Raw genomic sequence first — 19368 nt, forward strand, 5'->3', positions numbered from 1 at the left:
TTTCAATAATATATACTTATTTAATCATTTATTTCATCATTTTTATTAAAGTTATTTTTTTCTCCATTTCATATCGTCCATTCATGTTAGTTTGTTTGCATTCACAAATACATAACTTTCATTCAAATAACAGCCAGACACAGGCTTTTTATTAGAAATGAAATGAGACAATAAATCAAAATATGAAAGTTATGGAATTGTGTTTCATAGATGAATGAATTTCTAGTGGGAATTATGAAAAAAGAGAAAACATCCCTCTAATATAATAGTACAAATACATTACAAAATAAAATCAAACCCATTACAAATATGAAAGACAATTCCATAACTCCTTGTCACTGTTTACAAGATAGAAAGAAATTTCTCACTGTACATAAACTTTTGTAGAGATAATAAAGTTGAATTGAATGTTGATCTAGATATTGACCTTACAAAGTCTGGTCATCAGCTAGTTCTATAACTGTAAATACTGTGGAGTTCACCATGTTAATGACTTGTATTTTCAACAGAGACACTTTTCTTTTAAACATGAGCATCACATTTACAATGTACAGAAGAAAACATGAAATAATTTACAAAGAGATTGGAATTTGTTGACACCCTCTTTTCTTTAAATGTACATAGATTTGATAATATATCACATGGACAAGAATAGACTATTTACACTCATAATGTTAGATAAAGGTATTGGTTAACACTGTTTGAATAGCACAAAACTCACTCACTGCACACTTAAAATGTACGACACACTTTTCCCAAATCGGATGAATAAACTTATTTGAATGTGTCCGAGGAAAATAAAGACATAGCTGCAAACCTTCCACAACAAAAATAGGAATCTCCTAAAACAAAGTTAGGAAAACAGTGTGTTCTGTATGGTTTTATGGTGAATTCTCCAGAAAAAGAGTACAATCTAGGGTTCATAACAATAGTTTGAAGGCCATAACACAGCAATCATTGCTTCCATATAGAAATGGTTAGCAGGTATGTAAAGGGCATTAAATAATAGAAGAGGGTCATTAACTTTCTTTCACCTTACAATCATAGAATCATATGTATATGAATACAGTTTCTGATTATAAGTATCTTAATAACCAAAGGAACTATGCATACATTGTAATCTTCCATTAGTCTATCAATTAATCAACTTCCACATGTAGATTTAGTGTATTCCGACACTGTTAACCAACACCTGTTAATAAAACTACTATGGTACACTGGCTTTAAATACAAACAATGATCTAATCATAGTATTTAGCATTTATATCAAAATGATTTGCATTGCATTATTCTCAATTACTAAACCACAACTTAGTTTATGGCAAGAAATTATGGTATCCTTGGATGGCTTTCGTAATCATCATTCAAAAACTTGCTGCACACCACCACCACCACGCATACCACCATGCACATACACCTGTACTCTCATGTTCACCCATCTACTACCACACTACAAAGTACAAACACTTTACAACAATACCTTCATACACTCTCTAAATCCTACATGATTTAATTGTAAGGAAAAAATGTCAGCAAGAAAAATAGAAAACTTCCCAGCCTCATATTGCAAAATAATATATAGTCTTTGTGTATTCTGGGGTTTAGGGTGGTCAATGTTGTCCAGTTATGTTATTTGCCAAACAGGTATTGTACATATAGACCATTATTAATCTTACTCATATTATATTGAAAAGTGAAGGAGCAAGTAAGGTACATTCATTACTGCATACTCCTCTACGGCAAATTTCCCCAGAGTCTTGGTTTTCAAAGATAATGTGTTTCATGTTCACATTCATATGATTTTTCCCTTCATCCTCAAACAAGTCGCACCCTTCTTTGGGGAAATGGAACGCATGTTCACATGATTATTTTGGACAAGGGGAAAAGATGTTCATAGTTAGAACTACAGTTCAGGATAAATCTTTATCACAACTAAAGTTAAACAGCCAAGTGTGGGATAAATCCTAATCTAAAACATGAACAAACAATTGGTATGAAAATGAAGCACCATCAGCATTATTTAACCAAATTAATAATATATTCCAAGCTTTCTCCCAAGCCTCAAACTGACAAAAAGAGAAGGAAAATGAATTTTATTCATGCAGATATTTTGTGTCAGATTTACAATACTCTGAATTATTAAACTCCCATAGAATCATACTTATACTGAGGGAAAATCTTACATCCTGATTTGCACATATGTTTTAAAAAAAAAAAGGATTTTTATCATTAAGACCACACATTTATGAATAGCAAGAAATTCTAAAAAGCAGTTAAAAGGATAGGTAAAATGCTTCTGTTTTTAATGATGTTTTTGTATGATATATCTACATGTATTATGGACAAAGTGTATGACTGTATCATATCTAAAGAACTTTACATATTTTATAAAGTATGTATACATGTTAATGATCAGAATAGTCCTAAAGCTATACAATTGACTAGTGGGTCTAAAATAAGGACTAACTAAGATACATTTACAGAGAAGATTCTATACACCAAGTAGGAAAATACTAAAAATCATTGCACAATTATTAGAAGGAACACCATCAAACTCTTCTGTGTCTTTGCATGGAATCATCCCTGGCAAGGTATGTATGTATGTCATAGGAGTTGCATCAAATGCACGTAGCCTACAGCTCTGACAAAGGGATGCGTTTCATTCCAACAGAGAACAAGTTTGGTGGATTATCCTTCATCCTATCATAAATAACACAACTTGATTTATCAAATGAATACTGTTTAAAGCATTTTTAAATTCCCAATTTTGTTTTCTTGATGAAGAGAGGAGATTTTTCAAAGCAAAAACGAACCTCTCAAAGCTGCTGATCACACTCTGTAAATGGGATTTTGTTGTACTCCAACTACACATCTCACATCATTTCTGCAGTGTGATATTTTATACCTCATCAATGAGTAGAGTACATGTAATAAGATGTGGAAACGTGATAGTTCGAACACATATTCTATCATGTCATTTCTATAGTAATATGTGTAAGACCATTTTGAGCCTAAATGCAATGAAACTCCACGAGAACAACAATGACCTACACGGATATAGATTCTCAGTGAAATATAACAAAGCACTACAACTGATCAAATCCGGGTAGCAACAGTATTTCAATGCATTCACTCATTAACCATCAGCATACTGCAATAAGTGGAAATACATGTATTTGCTTTAGGGTGATTGCTAATACAGTAGCAGGCAACGATATCTGCTAAAGCTTTTTCCAAAACGGAGTTCAAAGCACAATTTTCTGAGATCTGGAAAGAACAGAAAAACTAGCCACAAGCTTTCCATTATTGTTTCCATTAATCCATCAACTGATATAATATGGCTTGAAGCCTGATTTGAATGACACATACATGTACTGCAGTAATATATGCTGCAAAGATAAGGGTCTAAGCACTTATATTCATGTCCCACATGTATTTATATATTCATAATTATCAATGAATCATATTGTTATCTCTCTCTCTCTCTCTCTCTCTCTCTCTCTTGTTCTCTCTTTATCTTCCTCTTTTTTCCTCTTTCATCTCTAACTCTCTCCCTCTCTCCCTTCCTCTCATTCTCCCTCTTTTATCCTGTGTCTCTCATTCTCTTCATCTTACGACCAAACACATCACAAGCTCTCAATTCCAGATGTTCCCTTATCCTATATTACACTAGACATCTTATCGCCTGGAAGATGATGCCCCCTCCCGGGGCCTGGGGGCACTCTCAGTAACGTGCTATTGTTCATGTTAGAGTTCAAATCTTCATTGTCTTGGCAACCATTCATGATGAGCACCTTAGCACAGTCATCAGCTCCTACACTCCTAGCATACCCTAGTGCTGTCCTCCCATCAGCATCAGTGATGTTCACGTTCAGTTTGTACTGGAGAGGAAGAATAGCAGGAATAGAATTGTTGGGACAGTTTTACTTTCTTTGCTTTCATATTCACTTGACAACATAAACTATATTAGACAATATGAAAATAAATTCCATTGAATAATTTAATGAATAATATAATAAAGTGACAATGGGAACAAAATAGTTAAAAAACATCAAACTGGTAGGATACTTGGGAGATTTCATCTTTTGAGTAGAAAAATGACAGCAATTAAAACTGCCTGTAATGAAGTATTTCCTAACATGATGACATTATTGTGTTTTTACATAAATTATAACTTTAATTCCTTGTCTTCATTGAATGATTTCACTATACAAATACAATTTCTTCATATTCAATTACCAAGTGTTACATTCTCCATAGCTTTCACATAAAATATTTGTGTATCATACATTGGTCTTGTAAGTAAACTGTCCGAGGTTATAAGCCAAGGTTAAGTGCCAAGTAAGTGTTCTATGCAGTGTAAGGCAGGAATTAACTTCCTTTTCAAGGACTGCACCTAATATTAAGTTTATTTATTTGTAATTTCAAAGAAAGAAATGGAAGAAATTTTGAATCCGAAAAGATGACTTACCCAGATGAGAAGTTGTGTGATGACGACGTTTCCCATAGCACAGCTAAGATGGAGAGCAGACCTCCCATCTCCATCGCCATAGCGATAGTTCACCTCATCCTCCTGTGCATGAACTAATAGGAGCATGACAGCCCTGATGTCTTCCCTGATGACAGCTTCCATCAGCTGCTGGCCGAGGTTCCTCTCGGGGTAGGGGTAGGGTGCGATGAATTCTTTCCTCTCGTACTTGGCTCGAATCCAATTCTCCTTTTCTTCGCGGCCTGACGTGATTGTAGGTTTGACGTGATTGTGTAACGACACTTCAAAGACGCTGTTTGTCAGAGCGTTTCCAGAGAGCATCATCACTTGTGCTAACTCAGGTCTGGTGGTCAATAAATGAAGATAAGAGGAAAGCATATGCTTAATAACATTCCATTTACATTGAATTTTTGCGAGTAAGAGAAATCTATTCTACGCAAATTAAAAAGTAAAATCTGTAATCATAAAAATATTTCCATTCTTATTATAGAAATAAATACATTTTATAATTACCATGGAGCTTGCATGAACTAGTTTAAAATAAATAAATTAGACATGATCATGCATATGAATGTGGTACTTACGGCCATTCGTCTAACGTTAACGACCGAACTCTGGAGATATGTGACCCCAGATTTCTGTGAATACCCGAACATTCGATGCACATTAAGCTTCCAAGATTTAAGCTCGACCAGTCGGGATCTAAAAAGAAATATGATAGAACATCAAAGAACCTTCCATACAACTTTACCCAAGATGTGCAATAAAAACATGAATATTTCAAATAAACAGAGCTTTCTTTTAGAACAAAAAGAACTTCTATAGGAGTTTCCTGCCAATATGATATGATTAATTTTGACTTGTCTGATAAAAATACCTTGTGGAGCATACTACAAGTAAGTTACCTTGTACCTATCTCTTTTTATGTCAAGTAGATTGAATGAAAATGAAGTATTGTTTTGATAAATACCTGAGGAATAAATCAATGTGGCTTTTACTCTTACAAAGAAACAGTGTCTTCTTAAACATGTTATTTTAAATGAGAAGCACACTCCCTGTGTATGTTTTAACAGTAAATTATGAGTATCACCAACTGAAATTAATAGTGAAAACACATAGATTGATTGAATCGACAGGGAGGGAAGAATCAAATCTTGGTCCAAAGGGATTATTTTAGGCTTACTACTATATTGTATCCTCTTTGTCTGGTTTGGTAAACTTACTCTGTGCCTCACAGTCGACACACGACCCGTTCCCCCTGACTTTCCTAATGGTGTCTACGATGGCGCTTCGTTCAAGATTGGAGAGTTGACATTTGCCCTTTGCACTCTCGTTGGTCTGAAGACACGCTAATATCCTCTGCTCAACAGCTACCACCCATCCGTCTCTCTCCTAGTGAAACAAATAAATCATATGGGACAAAATGGGTTACTTTCTGTAACTGACATCATGATGCAATTCACATTTTGTTTGAGCATGTGATTTTAAAGAAAACAGTCAGTACCCAATCATCCTCACGCTAAGTTTATAACCAGCTTCCTTGACATAGGAACAGGGACTTTTACACTAAAAGTGTCATTTCAATAGCACCACATTTTGAAATCGTACTCTGATTTATCAATCTTCACATGTGTATCTTCTTATTTTTTAAATACTGTATCAAATTTATGGATACTTCTTTTCTTCTGACATAGAGACAACATTATATTTCCCTGTTTATCCTTATTAGATTACTCATTTTTTGATCAAGCAATACAGAATTACATTGTATGTTTTATCATAAGTTGTTGCTCCATTACATAAACCTGAGACAAGTTTAAGCCATTTTTAAGAGCAAACATTGTCAGTAAAGATATAATATAAACTGCCTTTTCTCATGCTTTCACAGTACCTGGAAAGGAATAGAAAAGCTTACCTCTGAATTTGTTGCCTCAAAATTCCACTGCCTGTTGTCTAATGATACAATGACAAACTCACAGTCTTCACTCTCTGCTGAAATACAACCACACAAAAACAAACAACAATCAGATATTAGTTTGAGTATAAAAGAGGTTAAATACTTTTGCAAAAATTTAGACAATATGTACTTTAAAATCTCTACATCCTAGCATTCAAAACCCCAAGCCTTAAAAAACCTGTAAGAAACACTTTTGCATTCTCCACTGTTATCTGAAATTTAAAAAACCCAAACATTTATAAATGCTTGATTCCTGCTCTACACATTAAACAAAAAAGGTTTGAATGTAGTATCAGAACAGCAAGAGTTTTGAACTTTATCATTTTCCAAAATACAGAAAGTACATGGTCACTCAATTTGGTGTTCATACGTGGATAGAAAAGGATCCAAGGATCATCTAAATCTCAATCAGTATTCATACTAATTATTATTATTCATACTCTTCATACTATTAATAAATAATGTATTAATGGCATTCAATTTGCATCCAGATTTGTAAAGGTTTGCGTGTTTATGATGTTTGGCATAGGGAAGTATCTTTGCCACTTTGACTAAATTTTACCTTCTAAATGATGCTGATCTAAGCTCTTATTTCCTCCTGAACTTCTCAATCTTCTATGTTTCTTCTTGGACCCATGACCATCTTTACTCGTCATCCCCATCTGAGGGAAGGAGAGAGGAGCATCTACCCCATTCGACATGCCTGAAAGAAAATTGAAAGACACAAGAAATGTAAAAGGTTTGGAATCCTTTAAATATCTGAAGTAATTCATTCCCAGTCAAGAAAAACTCTGTAACTCAACTTAAGAAATTCAGGATTTGACAATGAGTGACATACCAAGTCTTTGACATCATCTTCTAAAATCATCTCAAAATTTGAGAAAGGTTTGTAGAATTTGTATCTGACAGAACATAGTTTTAAATTGTGTTAGTTGAATATCCATTTTTATTACATTTTAAAATTACATGAAGAAACAATACCTGTATTCTGCTTTATTAATTTTTAATTAAGATGATAATCACATTTTGAAATCAGACATAAGGCTCTTATCTTGTCCAAAAGACCTGGAAAGGGTCTACCTGTAAACATGTGCAAGGATCCTTACAATTACAAATAATCTTTCTTTCCAAACTTGCATATTAAACACTGAACATTTTGCATTCATGTTTAGGGAAGTTTGGATGGAGATAACGTTTTCAAAAGAGTTTCAGTATCTATGGCCACAAATCTTTCCCTACTGAATAAAACAAAATTGTTCACAAATCCTGAAAAAATGTTAGAAAGAGTCCTGGCTTACTTGGCATGACGGATGAATTTGAGATGACGACAGCATCTGAGAAACATGTATCTCTGGGCAGTGATGTAGACTTAGCCTTGGCCTCATTGACTTCTCTCTGCGATAACATGGGATTACTTGTATCTCTTGATAGAGCTGCTTGGTTGGAATGAATGCCAGGTCCTGTAAAACAAACAAACAAAACAAAACAAACATCTGTTAGTGATCTTCGTCTTAGCTTCTTGGACTTCTCTCTGTGATAACATAGGATTACTCGTATCTCTTGATAGAGCTGCTTTGTTGGAACATGGACCTACTACGAGCACGAAGTAGGTCCATGGCTGGAATGAGTGCCCGGTCCTGTATAGAGTGGTGAAGTGTGACGTCATCAAAAATCTATTTTTACAATTTCTATATTTTTCTTCATTTTCCGAAAGAGCATCAAAAATAATGTCCATATGTCGAAAACCAATCGAATATGTTAAGTATTAGCTGAGATATGACCATCTGAATAAATATACGTCCTATGGGAACTCAGTGTTATGTGCTCTGGCTCCTAATGGTTAATGGTTAATATCTACTTGTAATTGCACAGGCTTTGAGATTTGTTGCAAAGATGAGTTTGGAGAAGCCTCTGAAATGCAACAGAAAATATCATACTTTACAATTCTTCGAACTACTATCAATAATCCAAATAAAAGTAAAAGATAGTGTTGAATCTCATTTTCATATAAAATCTTGATGTGCAAGTACTATGTAGATAAACATCATGAGTGCCTATTGTCTTTAATGTGGCCTTTCTCATTCATACATTAGGAAAGGTTATCTTCATCATGATAATAACATCTCTAACCTCCCCCCAACCTTTAAGGAGCCTTTCAAATTGGCCACATTGTAATGTAATGACAGACCATTACCTTCAGATATGATGACTAGGAGAGGGGAGAGGGGAGAGAGAGAGGGGTACAGAGAGAGGGGTGAAAGAGATATATAGGAGAGAGATAAATAGGGGTAAGAGAGAGAGAGAGAGAGAGAGAGAGAGAGGGGTAGAGAGAGAAAGGGAGAGAGAGAGAGGGAGAGAGAGAGATGAAGATCATGTTACCCATAAATGTAAAGGTTTCGCTTTATCTCTATGAAGGAGCAAAGCTCAATTTCTCCGACACTGACTCATCTTCAACCTTCTAAGATAATCAATGTTGCATGAAGCAGCGAACATCAGGTCTGACAGCCAGTGACGTTGCCAGAAAGATTAAGGGAATACATTTCCCCCTCCCCCATTTTTAAAACTGCTATTTCTCATCGATGATCATCTGTCAAATAGTCAATACCACCCCCTATCCCAATAGAAATATAGTATATTTCCACTCAATCAAAATTGTACTGTCATCATTTTAAACAGATGCATGAGGAGTAAGACGGCAAACACCAACGATCTCCCCCATTCCCCTCTCCCGGACTATATCTGCATATCTGCAGACAGGCTTTCTTCCCTGGGGCATACTCTACTATCAGATGATCTTTCATTAAAACATGCAGCATATGGTTGGCCATTTAGGCTACATGAATGTGTTAAGCTTCATGAATGTCTTGCATGCAGTCACAGACTGTGCACAGTCAATGGACTTGTTGCACTTCTCATACATGTACCAAAATGGTGCTTGATTGTTGTTCAGTGTTCAACTAAATATAAGCATAAGCTATCACCTACTTCTTATGATTGCAGTCCCTTTGGCAATTTGAAATATGATTTCCCATGCCTCTATCTGCCTCATAGATGAGTGCTAGAATTGGAAATTCCTAAAGCCTGTTTCAGATATGACGTGGCAAAACAGTGGCATATACACACAAACATGATGATGTAAATGGTCATAGCTTAATTCACATCTCTGTATCTTTATAAACAGAGCTCACTTAATAAGCACAGGACCTTTGCTGTCAACAGTAGGTATTCATTTACATGTCAAAAAAACAGAGGCAGTGTTTTTTGGGCGGCGGTTTACCATGTTATATATCTGAACAAGCCTTCATAGCTTAGAGTACAAGAAATTCCTCTCCTTTCTGCTATACACATGAAACCGTTGTGACATCTTCATAAAAGCTATTACAGAAATGCATTACAACAGCTGGTGGGATTAAACTATAAACAAAGAAAGGAAAAACAGATGAAGAATCGACAGAGCAATGAAAATATGAATAAGAGGAAGTAAAAAAGGGTGAAAAACAGGGGGGGGGGGGGTACAGGAAATACCTCTACACTCATAATCATATATGTATCTCAGACACAATGAGAAAATGAATACTTTTTATTTCAAGAAATTCAATACACCCACCCTTATTGGAGAGGGTAAGAGGGCTTCTGATGATGCCAGAGAGAGGGGATAGATGATCAAGCTTGTAAGATGAGAAAGATTGATAGATCAACTTACCAGCATGGCCTGATATTGTCATGGCTTTCATGTTGTTAGCAATGCCATTGGTCCCTGAGTTTGACGATGATGTATTTGATCCTACTTGAGTGTTTGCTCTAGCTAAGGGAGGTCTCCTTCCAGGTACTTTCACTGTTGTGTTGAGTAGACGGATCTCCTTACCATGCACATCGTCCATGTAGTCCTACATATTGACAAATGTGTGGGTAGGTAAATATTATAATTGGAGTTTCAAAAAGTGATTTAAAAAAAATATTACACTTTACAAAGAATTTAAGAAATAAATGAATTTGAAGCAGAAATAAGTTAGCGTATAGGAATGTTTAACAGCTTTATATGTAAATACCCTTCATTACTAATGGATTATTGAGCAAGGCATTGCTAAAGTAAGTCAAGATCAACAATTGAATAAAGCAATCCACTTGCATCATAAATAACATTCAATAAATATCTAATTTCTTTGCAATCTTACGGTACTGTTTTTAAAATCAATAACAGTTCTTAACAAGAAGAGGCAAGATAATAAATGCAACACTGCCTTATAATGGAGGAGACTCCCTTGTTATAGCTACCATCTTTTTATATCGCGAATTGTGATTTCAACTAAAAGATTAGAATAATTACTTACATGTAAGCTTGGGTGATATGTTAATCTGCCATCATCACAAAGCGTCACATACTTCTTCTTCCACTCTTTGTTTAATGCTTTGCTACTCCTCTTGTACAGATAACCCTGCACAAATCAATCAAAATAAAAGCATAAATCAATTCAGAAATGCATACTGTTGCACATACATGTATGGCAGTGTTCCACAAAACCGTACAAGTTCTCTGACATCCCATTTAAATGCGGCTATCAAAATTAACCCATTTAGATGGGATGCCAACAAACTTGTACTTACACTGTACATGTACATGTATATCGGTTCATCATTGAACAAAACACAGGTCTTTATTAAGCATAATCCAATATCTAAATTTAAATGAAAAGGCAAACTTTCAACACAGGCATCATTGCAAGTGAAAGCATTACAAGCTTCAAGGAGTGTAAACTCTCAATATCTTCATAATCACATGAAGAAGAAATAATCTCCCAGTGACTTCCCTGTTCATGCACTGTGGTATCAGATTTATCACAGAGCTATTGTGACTTTCAAGTTTGTATTCTTACTTCTCCAATAATGTTTTTTTAATGTTCTCATGTGTCTTGTGGGAAAGGATTGTGTATTATTTATGGCCAATGAAATCCTTCCCAAAAAAAAATTAAATAACAAGAAAAAAATTAACAAGAAAAACAAACACCACACAGTTCTTCTGTACTTTTGAATGGATAAAGTGCCTGAAAATGTCTATATCCTCATCTGCTAAGACGATGACTGTACTAAAATGAAAGAGTGTTGCACTTTGTTGAGAGTATTCACATCAAATTTACATCATGTTAAATCTCCTTTCAATTCCCACCTGTTTGAAACCTGCCTAAACACTGCCAGGTGAATGCTACATTATGATATGAATGACACCTTAATTCAATCACAGCGTCTCTTGGCTTTCATAAGTGTCTTATAGTTTTATGTAACAAATGATGGTTAAGTTGTCTTTCACTCATATTTTCATACACAGCACTCTTAAGCCCCTCCCCATGGCCTCACATAAAACAAAAAATTGTTATTGCTCTGACAAGTGCCAACAGCCAAAATAAAACCACAGAAAAGAAAGCAGGAGGATCGCCTCCAATCAAATCATAAAAACAGGATTCAGTACATTGACAAGTGCAGAACTACTTTTTTTCTTGTTGGCTACTGTTCACTTCTTGTTGGATTCAAATGAACTCTATTCTAGGTTTACATTTTGCTTTGGAAGCTAAAAGACAATGGGGGCCCATTTAGAAGAATTTTTTAGAGGTTTAATGCTTGTTAGGTGGTTTTGAAGACCATTGCTCTTAATGCTCTTGAGCTCTTCAAAATTAGCTGAACATTATATTGTATACAAATCATGTAAGAGGGCGGGGCTTATGATGAGCACCCATTGATTCACCTCTTCAAAACTAGTTTCTTTATAAGATCTTATCTTGTCTGTACGCTCCTTTCGTTATATGATGATTCTATTGATTCTATATGATTTTGTAACAATTTTAAACTAAGAAGACTTGAGTATAGCATCCTGAGATATATTTTCAGTTGGTTGAGCTACTACATGGTGGTCAACACCTCCTTGATCTATTAATACAGACTGTTTTATGATTCTCACAAACACACTTGACCCAATAAAACTGAGTGGACAGGTCAGTATTTGCTTACTGGTGGACACCATACCATGCACAATGCCTGGAAGGTAAATAATAAAGCTACATCATGTTTGCATCAGCTACTGTTTAAATGACCATCTTTTTGCATTATTAGGAACCTAAAAAGACTCCACAGACTTGATGTACTGCTTTAGTGGTACTGAATTTAATCTATTGCCAAAAATTGTTTCTACCTTCTACCTTTAACAAACAACATTATATTTATTACTTGATATTTGTCAAAAAGAAGTGATGGGGAGAAAGAAAGAGATAACTTAGTAGACTGCATTACTTGTTTTCTCTATGTTTTCTATATATTTTCATACCATGATTAATCACTCATTTGAAGCTTGGAGAGAATAAACTAAAACTTGAATTTTAAATTCTGTTTAATATCAAGATCAGACCGATAATTTCATTACTGGCTGAAGCTTATCTTTCAAATTGAAATCAAACATATTTCTACATTCAGTGATGATATGGCCAATTTAGCAACAACAAATAACAAGTAGGATAAATGCGATATTCCACAATACAAGAATCGTTCTGTTCAGCCCCATTAATTTTCCCAATTGGCCTCTGATCTATTCTTAGCTTGCAATTCAAACTACAGAGGGTGACAAACCTCACACACCAAGGCAGACTAAATGCCGCATGAAATATATCAAAGAACGTCAAAACTGAATAATTAATAGCCAGAAAGGTCATTGACAGGACAGGGTAACGTCACCAAATAGGGCTGCATTTCTACATTTCTTACAAGCAAAGTCAATGGCAAAACTTACTAAAATATACAAGGTGGGTACAAGTATAGTACATGAAGAACATTTTTGACAGAGCCTTTAAAACATGTCAAAACTGAGATTGATGAAGATGAAAACATCAACAACAATTTTAGTTTTATCTAAAGACTCTATAAAATATAATTCACGTGTTTCAAAACAAAGACTTAAAATTATCACACAATGTGTGACTGCACTATATGTACATGTATAATGTATATCATTCTCAATGGTGACTGTATTTTCATGCGTGAACTTAACATGATCGTCCTCACTCCGTTAAGATGTATTTCTGTCATATTGATGAAATAAACTAAACTACAAATGTTTTTTACCTGCTTGACTGGAATACTCCTGCCGCTTCCGATCCCTCTCTGATGATGGTTGGGAAGAGAGCTGCTATCACCACCACCATTCTTAGTCTCATTGTTCTGAGGTTTGCCTTTGTTGGGCTGCAAAAACAAACAAAAAATGTATCATTATTTTGTTTGCTGACAGTTGAATTTATATCTATTGTTTGTCATTTCCCCCACTGATAGGACTTCAATGGAGTTAGTATATTTGTATTATGAGCTAATAGATCTCTGGTAGGCTGGCTGTCACAATAAATGTAAAGCAAACACACACACACATGTACACAAAAAACAACCCCCAACAAAACAAAAACAATGTGATATACAACATATAGAGCAAAGTGAAAAGATAACACATATTCATTGGGATTAGAAGTATTACACATTAAATACACACAAAGACTGAAAATGAACATTCAGGAGCAAGAGCAGAGATGCACAAAAGTACTGGTAGATCAAATAATAGGCCAAACATGCAGTAAGCTAGTAACCAGATCAAGCCAACAGTTTGCTCTTTTGACACTATCGATTCCATCTGGGTTGGTGATCAGGTCCATCGTCTCAGATCACATGGGAAAAAGGGACAATTTGTTGAATCTTTTTACATTGTAGACGTTTTTCAGATCTATTCCCTACTCCTAAAACACCTGTCGTTTTGGCCTTTGCCTGAAATCTTGCTACAGTGAAAGTAAAATGGGTCATATCGATTTCCTCCCTGCGTGTCTTCCATAGGGTTGGCTGTATACATGTATGATGTATCTGGCTTTCTGATGGGAATGAAAGTACCAGTATAATTTTTCTTCTCATTCTAAGAAGTGTATAATGTAACAAAGCTTTAACTTTCCACAGTGGTTACACCTAGTTTGCAGACACAAAGCCTTGTCACTTGTTAAGTGGACTAGTGTCGGCACTATAAGACTACAATTGTCTGTGTAGTTTGAGAACTGCTAACACGGCCCGAAACTGACAGTTCTAGGATCTGCTCAAGGCTTTAGAAATTGTGGTAAGGTGTCAAATTAGAGTATGATTTTGCACACTAGGTTGTAAACATCCACATGTTTCATATTTGTACATTTACATGTTCCAGATAACAGTGAACAATATGGAACGACAAGAACTACATTTTTCTTATACCAAGGAACAGTTTTTTTTTAGCTATACACTATTTTATCATATGTTATATAGAAAATATAATATAAATTCAAAGGACCCTAGATAACTGCACATAATTTTGTTATGAGAAATTAAAAGACATGTCCTGTTGATTTAAAAACAAGAATGATTGCAATCTGCTCTCATTATATACTGAAGCAATGTATATATACTAGTAATCAAACAAACAAAATAAAGTGAGGATAGATTGGGTAAAGACAAAACAAAAATGAGATTTAATATAATGTAAAATTAAATGCTTTTTAACTTTTGCTTTCAGGATGATTTTCATCACAGCACAATCCCTCCTTGATTGCTTCCTGGCTTATTCTGAATTCTCTGTTAAGTGATAGGGCAACCAGGGCAATCAGCCACAAACCAATGATTATCCAAATCTGTATTAGTGAGATGAGGCAGAACCTACGAGTCCATGATTTAATTGCTCATTTATCAATCTCTTTCCATTTGTATTGATTTAATCGCTCATTTTCTCAATCTCTTGCCATTTGTAATGATTTGTGCGATGACTAATTTCACTAACGGGAGTTCACGCAAGGGATTAGTTGCTTGTCCTCATACTGTTGAGATCCTGTTCAAATCTAGAAAGTGTGTCGCTGCTTCCCTATCTGCATAATGAATAATACTCAGTGACTTGGAATAGAAAATAGATAAAGCTGTATAACGCGGACAGATGATGAACAAAATATTGATCCGCTCAATTCCACAAGTGAAGTAGGTCAGCCAGCAACAACTAATTCCAATCAAATAATATTTTACATTGTAATGGGTTCATTTCAAAATTTTCAGTGCAAGTGTTATTTCTTGATAAAACCAAACCAAAGAAAAACCCTGTAGTGTACAATAAGGAATCATTTGAAAGGAAAATAGAAATAGAAAGATCGCAGAGTAAAGTATGCATGGAAAGAGCTGCTTAAAACAAAACTATTTCCATGAAAATTTAACATTATTCCATCAGAATAAATCATGATTATCATAGCCCCATACCTAATTGAAGCTTATAAATAAACTATGCATATCTAGAAGGGTGTTAACCCATATACTTGTACACACATCATCTGGCTCTAAACATGCAGATAGAATAGTGTAGGAGCTTCAAGTAGAAGCTGCAGTCGATGGACACTGTGAAGCAAGGGAGCTATGAGGTTCTTCAGAGTGAACACCGCAAAAGCTTATTTAATTCTTGTAAACCACTTTTCCTTGTCTGTCTTCTGGAGGCAAACATCCACCCTAGATGGCAGGTTGGTATTTACTAAAACCCTTGACTCACTTGCAGAGCTCCTACGTCTAAGTTCTAACATACATGTACATATATATCTACCACATTTCAACGAGATGCATCCCCTTAACATACAGATCAAGACAACTGAATTCCTTAATCTACATCTGTACATCTTCATATCCCCAAGCACAGATGTCCTAAATAATAAGATGCAAATGTTTCCTAAAGTAGTGATAGTGCATGGTGACCCCCATCACAATCTTCTGTAATAGAAAGTTAACTGTCTTGTTAAAAGATTTTTTAAAAATTCAATAAAAATTGACACCCACAGAGTTTATCAAATCCAAGTTTCCTGGGATATTCGTGAAAATTCTATAAGCACTTCGGATTGGGAATTAAATATATTAGTTTGATGGCTATACGTGCCCCTTCCAGGCATTGTACTTATATACAGAATGCCACATCACCAAACAGGCCACTTCTGGGAGCTTAACAGCTAGGCTAGCAGGCCACATTCAGAATCAAGTTCAAAAGTTCAGCTTTTTCACAATCTGTCACATCAGTTTTACCTCTTTTAGAACTCTTTCTTTTCTCCCAACCATTCACATACAAGGATTGTATTGTAATCTATTAAACTAGGAGAGATGGTGAGATACAGAGGCTGGATCGAACTGGAAGTCGAAAGGCATTGCTTCCAATCAGTAGGCTAATGAAATGATACAGTACTGATTAGAAAGTGAATAGGACCTCCCTGGATATAAATGGATGCTGTACTTGACACTGCATTCAGTTCAAAGTACAGAATACTACAGAGTATAGATGGGTAGATCTATAACATTTTGACCATATATATGAGTCTCTGCTGAACAATACATTCAAAAGAATGAATGCTTTTATCACATTTGGTTAAAAAAAATTGGCCTCTGTTTAAAGCCTTATCGAATATTCCTTCTATACCTTTTGAGTACCTATTCAAAGACTATTATGCTCAGGAAAAGGCAGATGCAATGTGAATCCTACAAGTGAATTGAAAAAGATCAATGCAATAGACCATACATGCTGCATGCAACAACCCTTCAATGGAAATTCTTCTCATCATAAGAACAAAAGAATCATTCTAGGAGGAGAGGGAGAGCGAGCGAGCGAGCGAGCGAGGTGGAGAGGGAGATAAGCATATTTATTTCCAATCTGTCATTAATGGAAAGTTGGAAACATACACAAATGCTTAGTTGCCATCACATCCGAATTAATAGCCAAGTACGAGTAGATCTGGGACAGGGGGACAGGGGATCATGCATAGATCAGAAGCAAAAAGAGGGAGGGGAGGGGGAGGGGGAGGGGGAGTGTTCCTTTCATTCCATTCCTGCATGCCACTCACTGCTACATAGACAGACACACCAGGAGACACACTTGGAGACGAACTGGCTGATGTCTTGCCATCTATTGACATCAGAACAAAATTCTGCGTAAAAAAAAGGTATACATCTAAGCCTTCAGAGAATTACAGTTCATACATATCACTCCTCAATTATATCGATATAGAAGGAAAGGAAAGAATTTATCTGAAACGAATCAAGCCACTGGCAAAAGGAGTATCATACCAATTAACCATAAAAAAACTTGATTATATTATAGACCCGCTTCTAACTGTAAAGTGATAGCTATGATAGATGAACAATTCAATCATCCCTTCATTACTGACATTACAGGAGCAAGTTAAAAGCAAGCAATCAGATTAGAGTAAGGAGCTACAAATGCCTTTTAAATTCTACGTCATATAAATCCTATGTCTTATAAATCCTGTGCCTTCTAAATCCTATACCTTCTAAATCCTATACCTTCTAAATTTTGTAATGAGTTTATTCATTGACAATGATTAGAAGATAATTATTTATCTTTGTCAAAACATGTCTCATAGAAGTAATATTTACACAGCTCCAAATTTGCTGATGAATCATTTTTCTGAACTAATAAAGAGTCCATCTCTGTTTCAATGTCAACCAGTAAATAGTAAGCTCACTATCATGTAATGGTAAATATATCACTTGACTGGCTGGAGATGACTAATAGGATGAGCAAACAATGAAGATATTGACAAAGGAAATGTAAATGCACTACACTGTGCTGATAGGACTGAAATTCTATAATTGAACTTGTATGTCATATCCCTAGTATACACTGTCCCACAAAGCAAGAAATCCCCCAAACTGACCATTTGTTTAAGATATTACCAAGAAGTTGAGCAAGAAAATTGAAGGATGCATGTTTACAAAAATTAAGTCTAGGAATGATACAGAATTCTAAGCAATGGGAATTGTTCCTTTATGTAGGGCAGGTGAAAAGAGACCTTTGGGGAAGAGAGATGCATAAGATGGAAAAACAAAAGAAGCAGTAAGGCGGCACAGGGGAGGAAGGTTGATTTCAGAATCTTTATGTAAAGTAAAGAAGCAGCAAGGCAGCACAGAAGAGGAAGGTTGATTTCAGAATCTTCATGTAAAATAAGAAGGGACAACTGATCATGATATGATTTGTTGGAACAAGAAGGGTGTTAACCATTAGCAGAGTTACCACCCTTCTGGCTCCAAACAGACGATATTAGCATAATTACATTGACATTTATCTAGAGCGTATCATAAAGCAGTAAGACAGAGTCACTCAAAAGACAATCAAATGGAATATTGAAAATGAAGGGTTTTAAAAGATATTTTATGACAGGAGCGAGTCAAAGATGGTGATCGTGATGAAGTGCTCAGATGAATGCCATTTAAAAAATTCACACCGTGATCATGAAGACTTTTCATGAGCTTTATAACAACACATAAATCCTGCACAACAAGAGGCAGAGATGAAGAGAGAGATTCACAAAAAAGAGAGCAACTTTAAAATAATCCTTTTAAACGATCGGGGGGGGGGGGGGGGGGGGGGGGGAGGGGGGCATGTAATCCTGAAACTCATTTTTTGTAAGATAAAAGCAGACAGCCTGTCTATATCTTGTAGTCTGTCGTTAAGCCAATATCTAAAAGCAGTCACATATAGCAATATATCCCCAAGGCATCTATTGGAGGAAGTAAAATTTCTCCATCACTTTGTAAAACCTATTTTCTACAAAATTCTGATCTTTTGCTACTACGACTAACAAGCAACAATTCATAATCGAAAGAGACATTTCCAATTCACAAAAATACTTTCACAAGGTGCCAAGAATTCCACGTTCTGTCTAGATTTTGATACATCTTGTAGGAATGTAGGTACTTTCAGAAGATCATGTTGCAAGCTCATGCAAGGAGAAGATGAATTGGACAGATTGGAAAACATCTGTCCTCTTTGCACAGCATTGCATTTCAAACCACTTTCTTGACAATTTTCTTCAATGTCCTTCTTTCTCATACAAACTGAACTGAATTGGAT

At 35.4% G+C, this 19368-nt stretch overlaps 1 protein-coding gene across 3 annotated transcripts in view; it reads right to left on the reverse strand.

The window, feature by feature from the left end:
- The window catches only part of LOC100889554 (arf-GAP with GTPase, ANK repeat and PH domain-containing protein 1), a 56188-nt gene continuing 36820 nt past the window's right edge, over positions 1-19368 (reverse strand). Inside the window, exons 7-17 of one of the 3 annotated variants that reach the window (XM_030973480.1) lie at positions 17339-17422; positions 13551-13667; positions 10778-10882; positions 10150-10333; positions 7745-7906; positions 7009-7149; positions 6405-6481; positions 5713-5881; positions 5074-5191; positions 4472-4832; positions 1-3881 (exon numbers count right to left, since the gene is read on the reverse strand). In XM_030973480.1, coding sequence (XP_030829340.1) covers positions 3660-3881; positions 4472-4832; positions 5074-5191; positions 5713-5881; positions 6405-6481; positions 7009-7149; positions 7745-7906; positions 10150-10333; positions 10778-10882; positions 13551-13667; positions 17339-17422 — 1740 coding nt within the window. In that variant the 3' untranslated portion in view covers positions 1-3659. The remainder of the gene's footprint in view (positions 3882-4471; positions 4833-5073; positions 5192-5712; positions 5882-6404; positions 6482-7008; positions 7150-7744; positions 7907-10149; positions 10334-10777; positions 10883-13550; positions 13668-17338; positions 17423-19368) is intronic. The other 2 variants (XM_030973481.1, XM_030973482.1) reach the window with 2 other exon arrangements.

The sequence above is a fragment of the Strongylocentrotus purpuratus genome, unplaced genomic scaffold, assembly GCF_000002235.5.
Source record: "Strongylocentrotus purpuratus isolate Spur 01 unplaced genomic scaffold, Spur_5.0 spur5_scaffold_6, whole genome shotgun sequence".
Classification (NCBI taxonomy): Eukaryota; Metazoa; Echinodermata; class Echinoidea; order Camarodonta; family Strongylocentrotidae; genus Strongylocentrotus; species Strongylocentrotus purpuratus.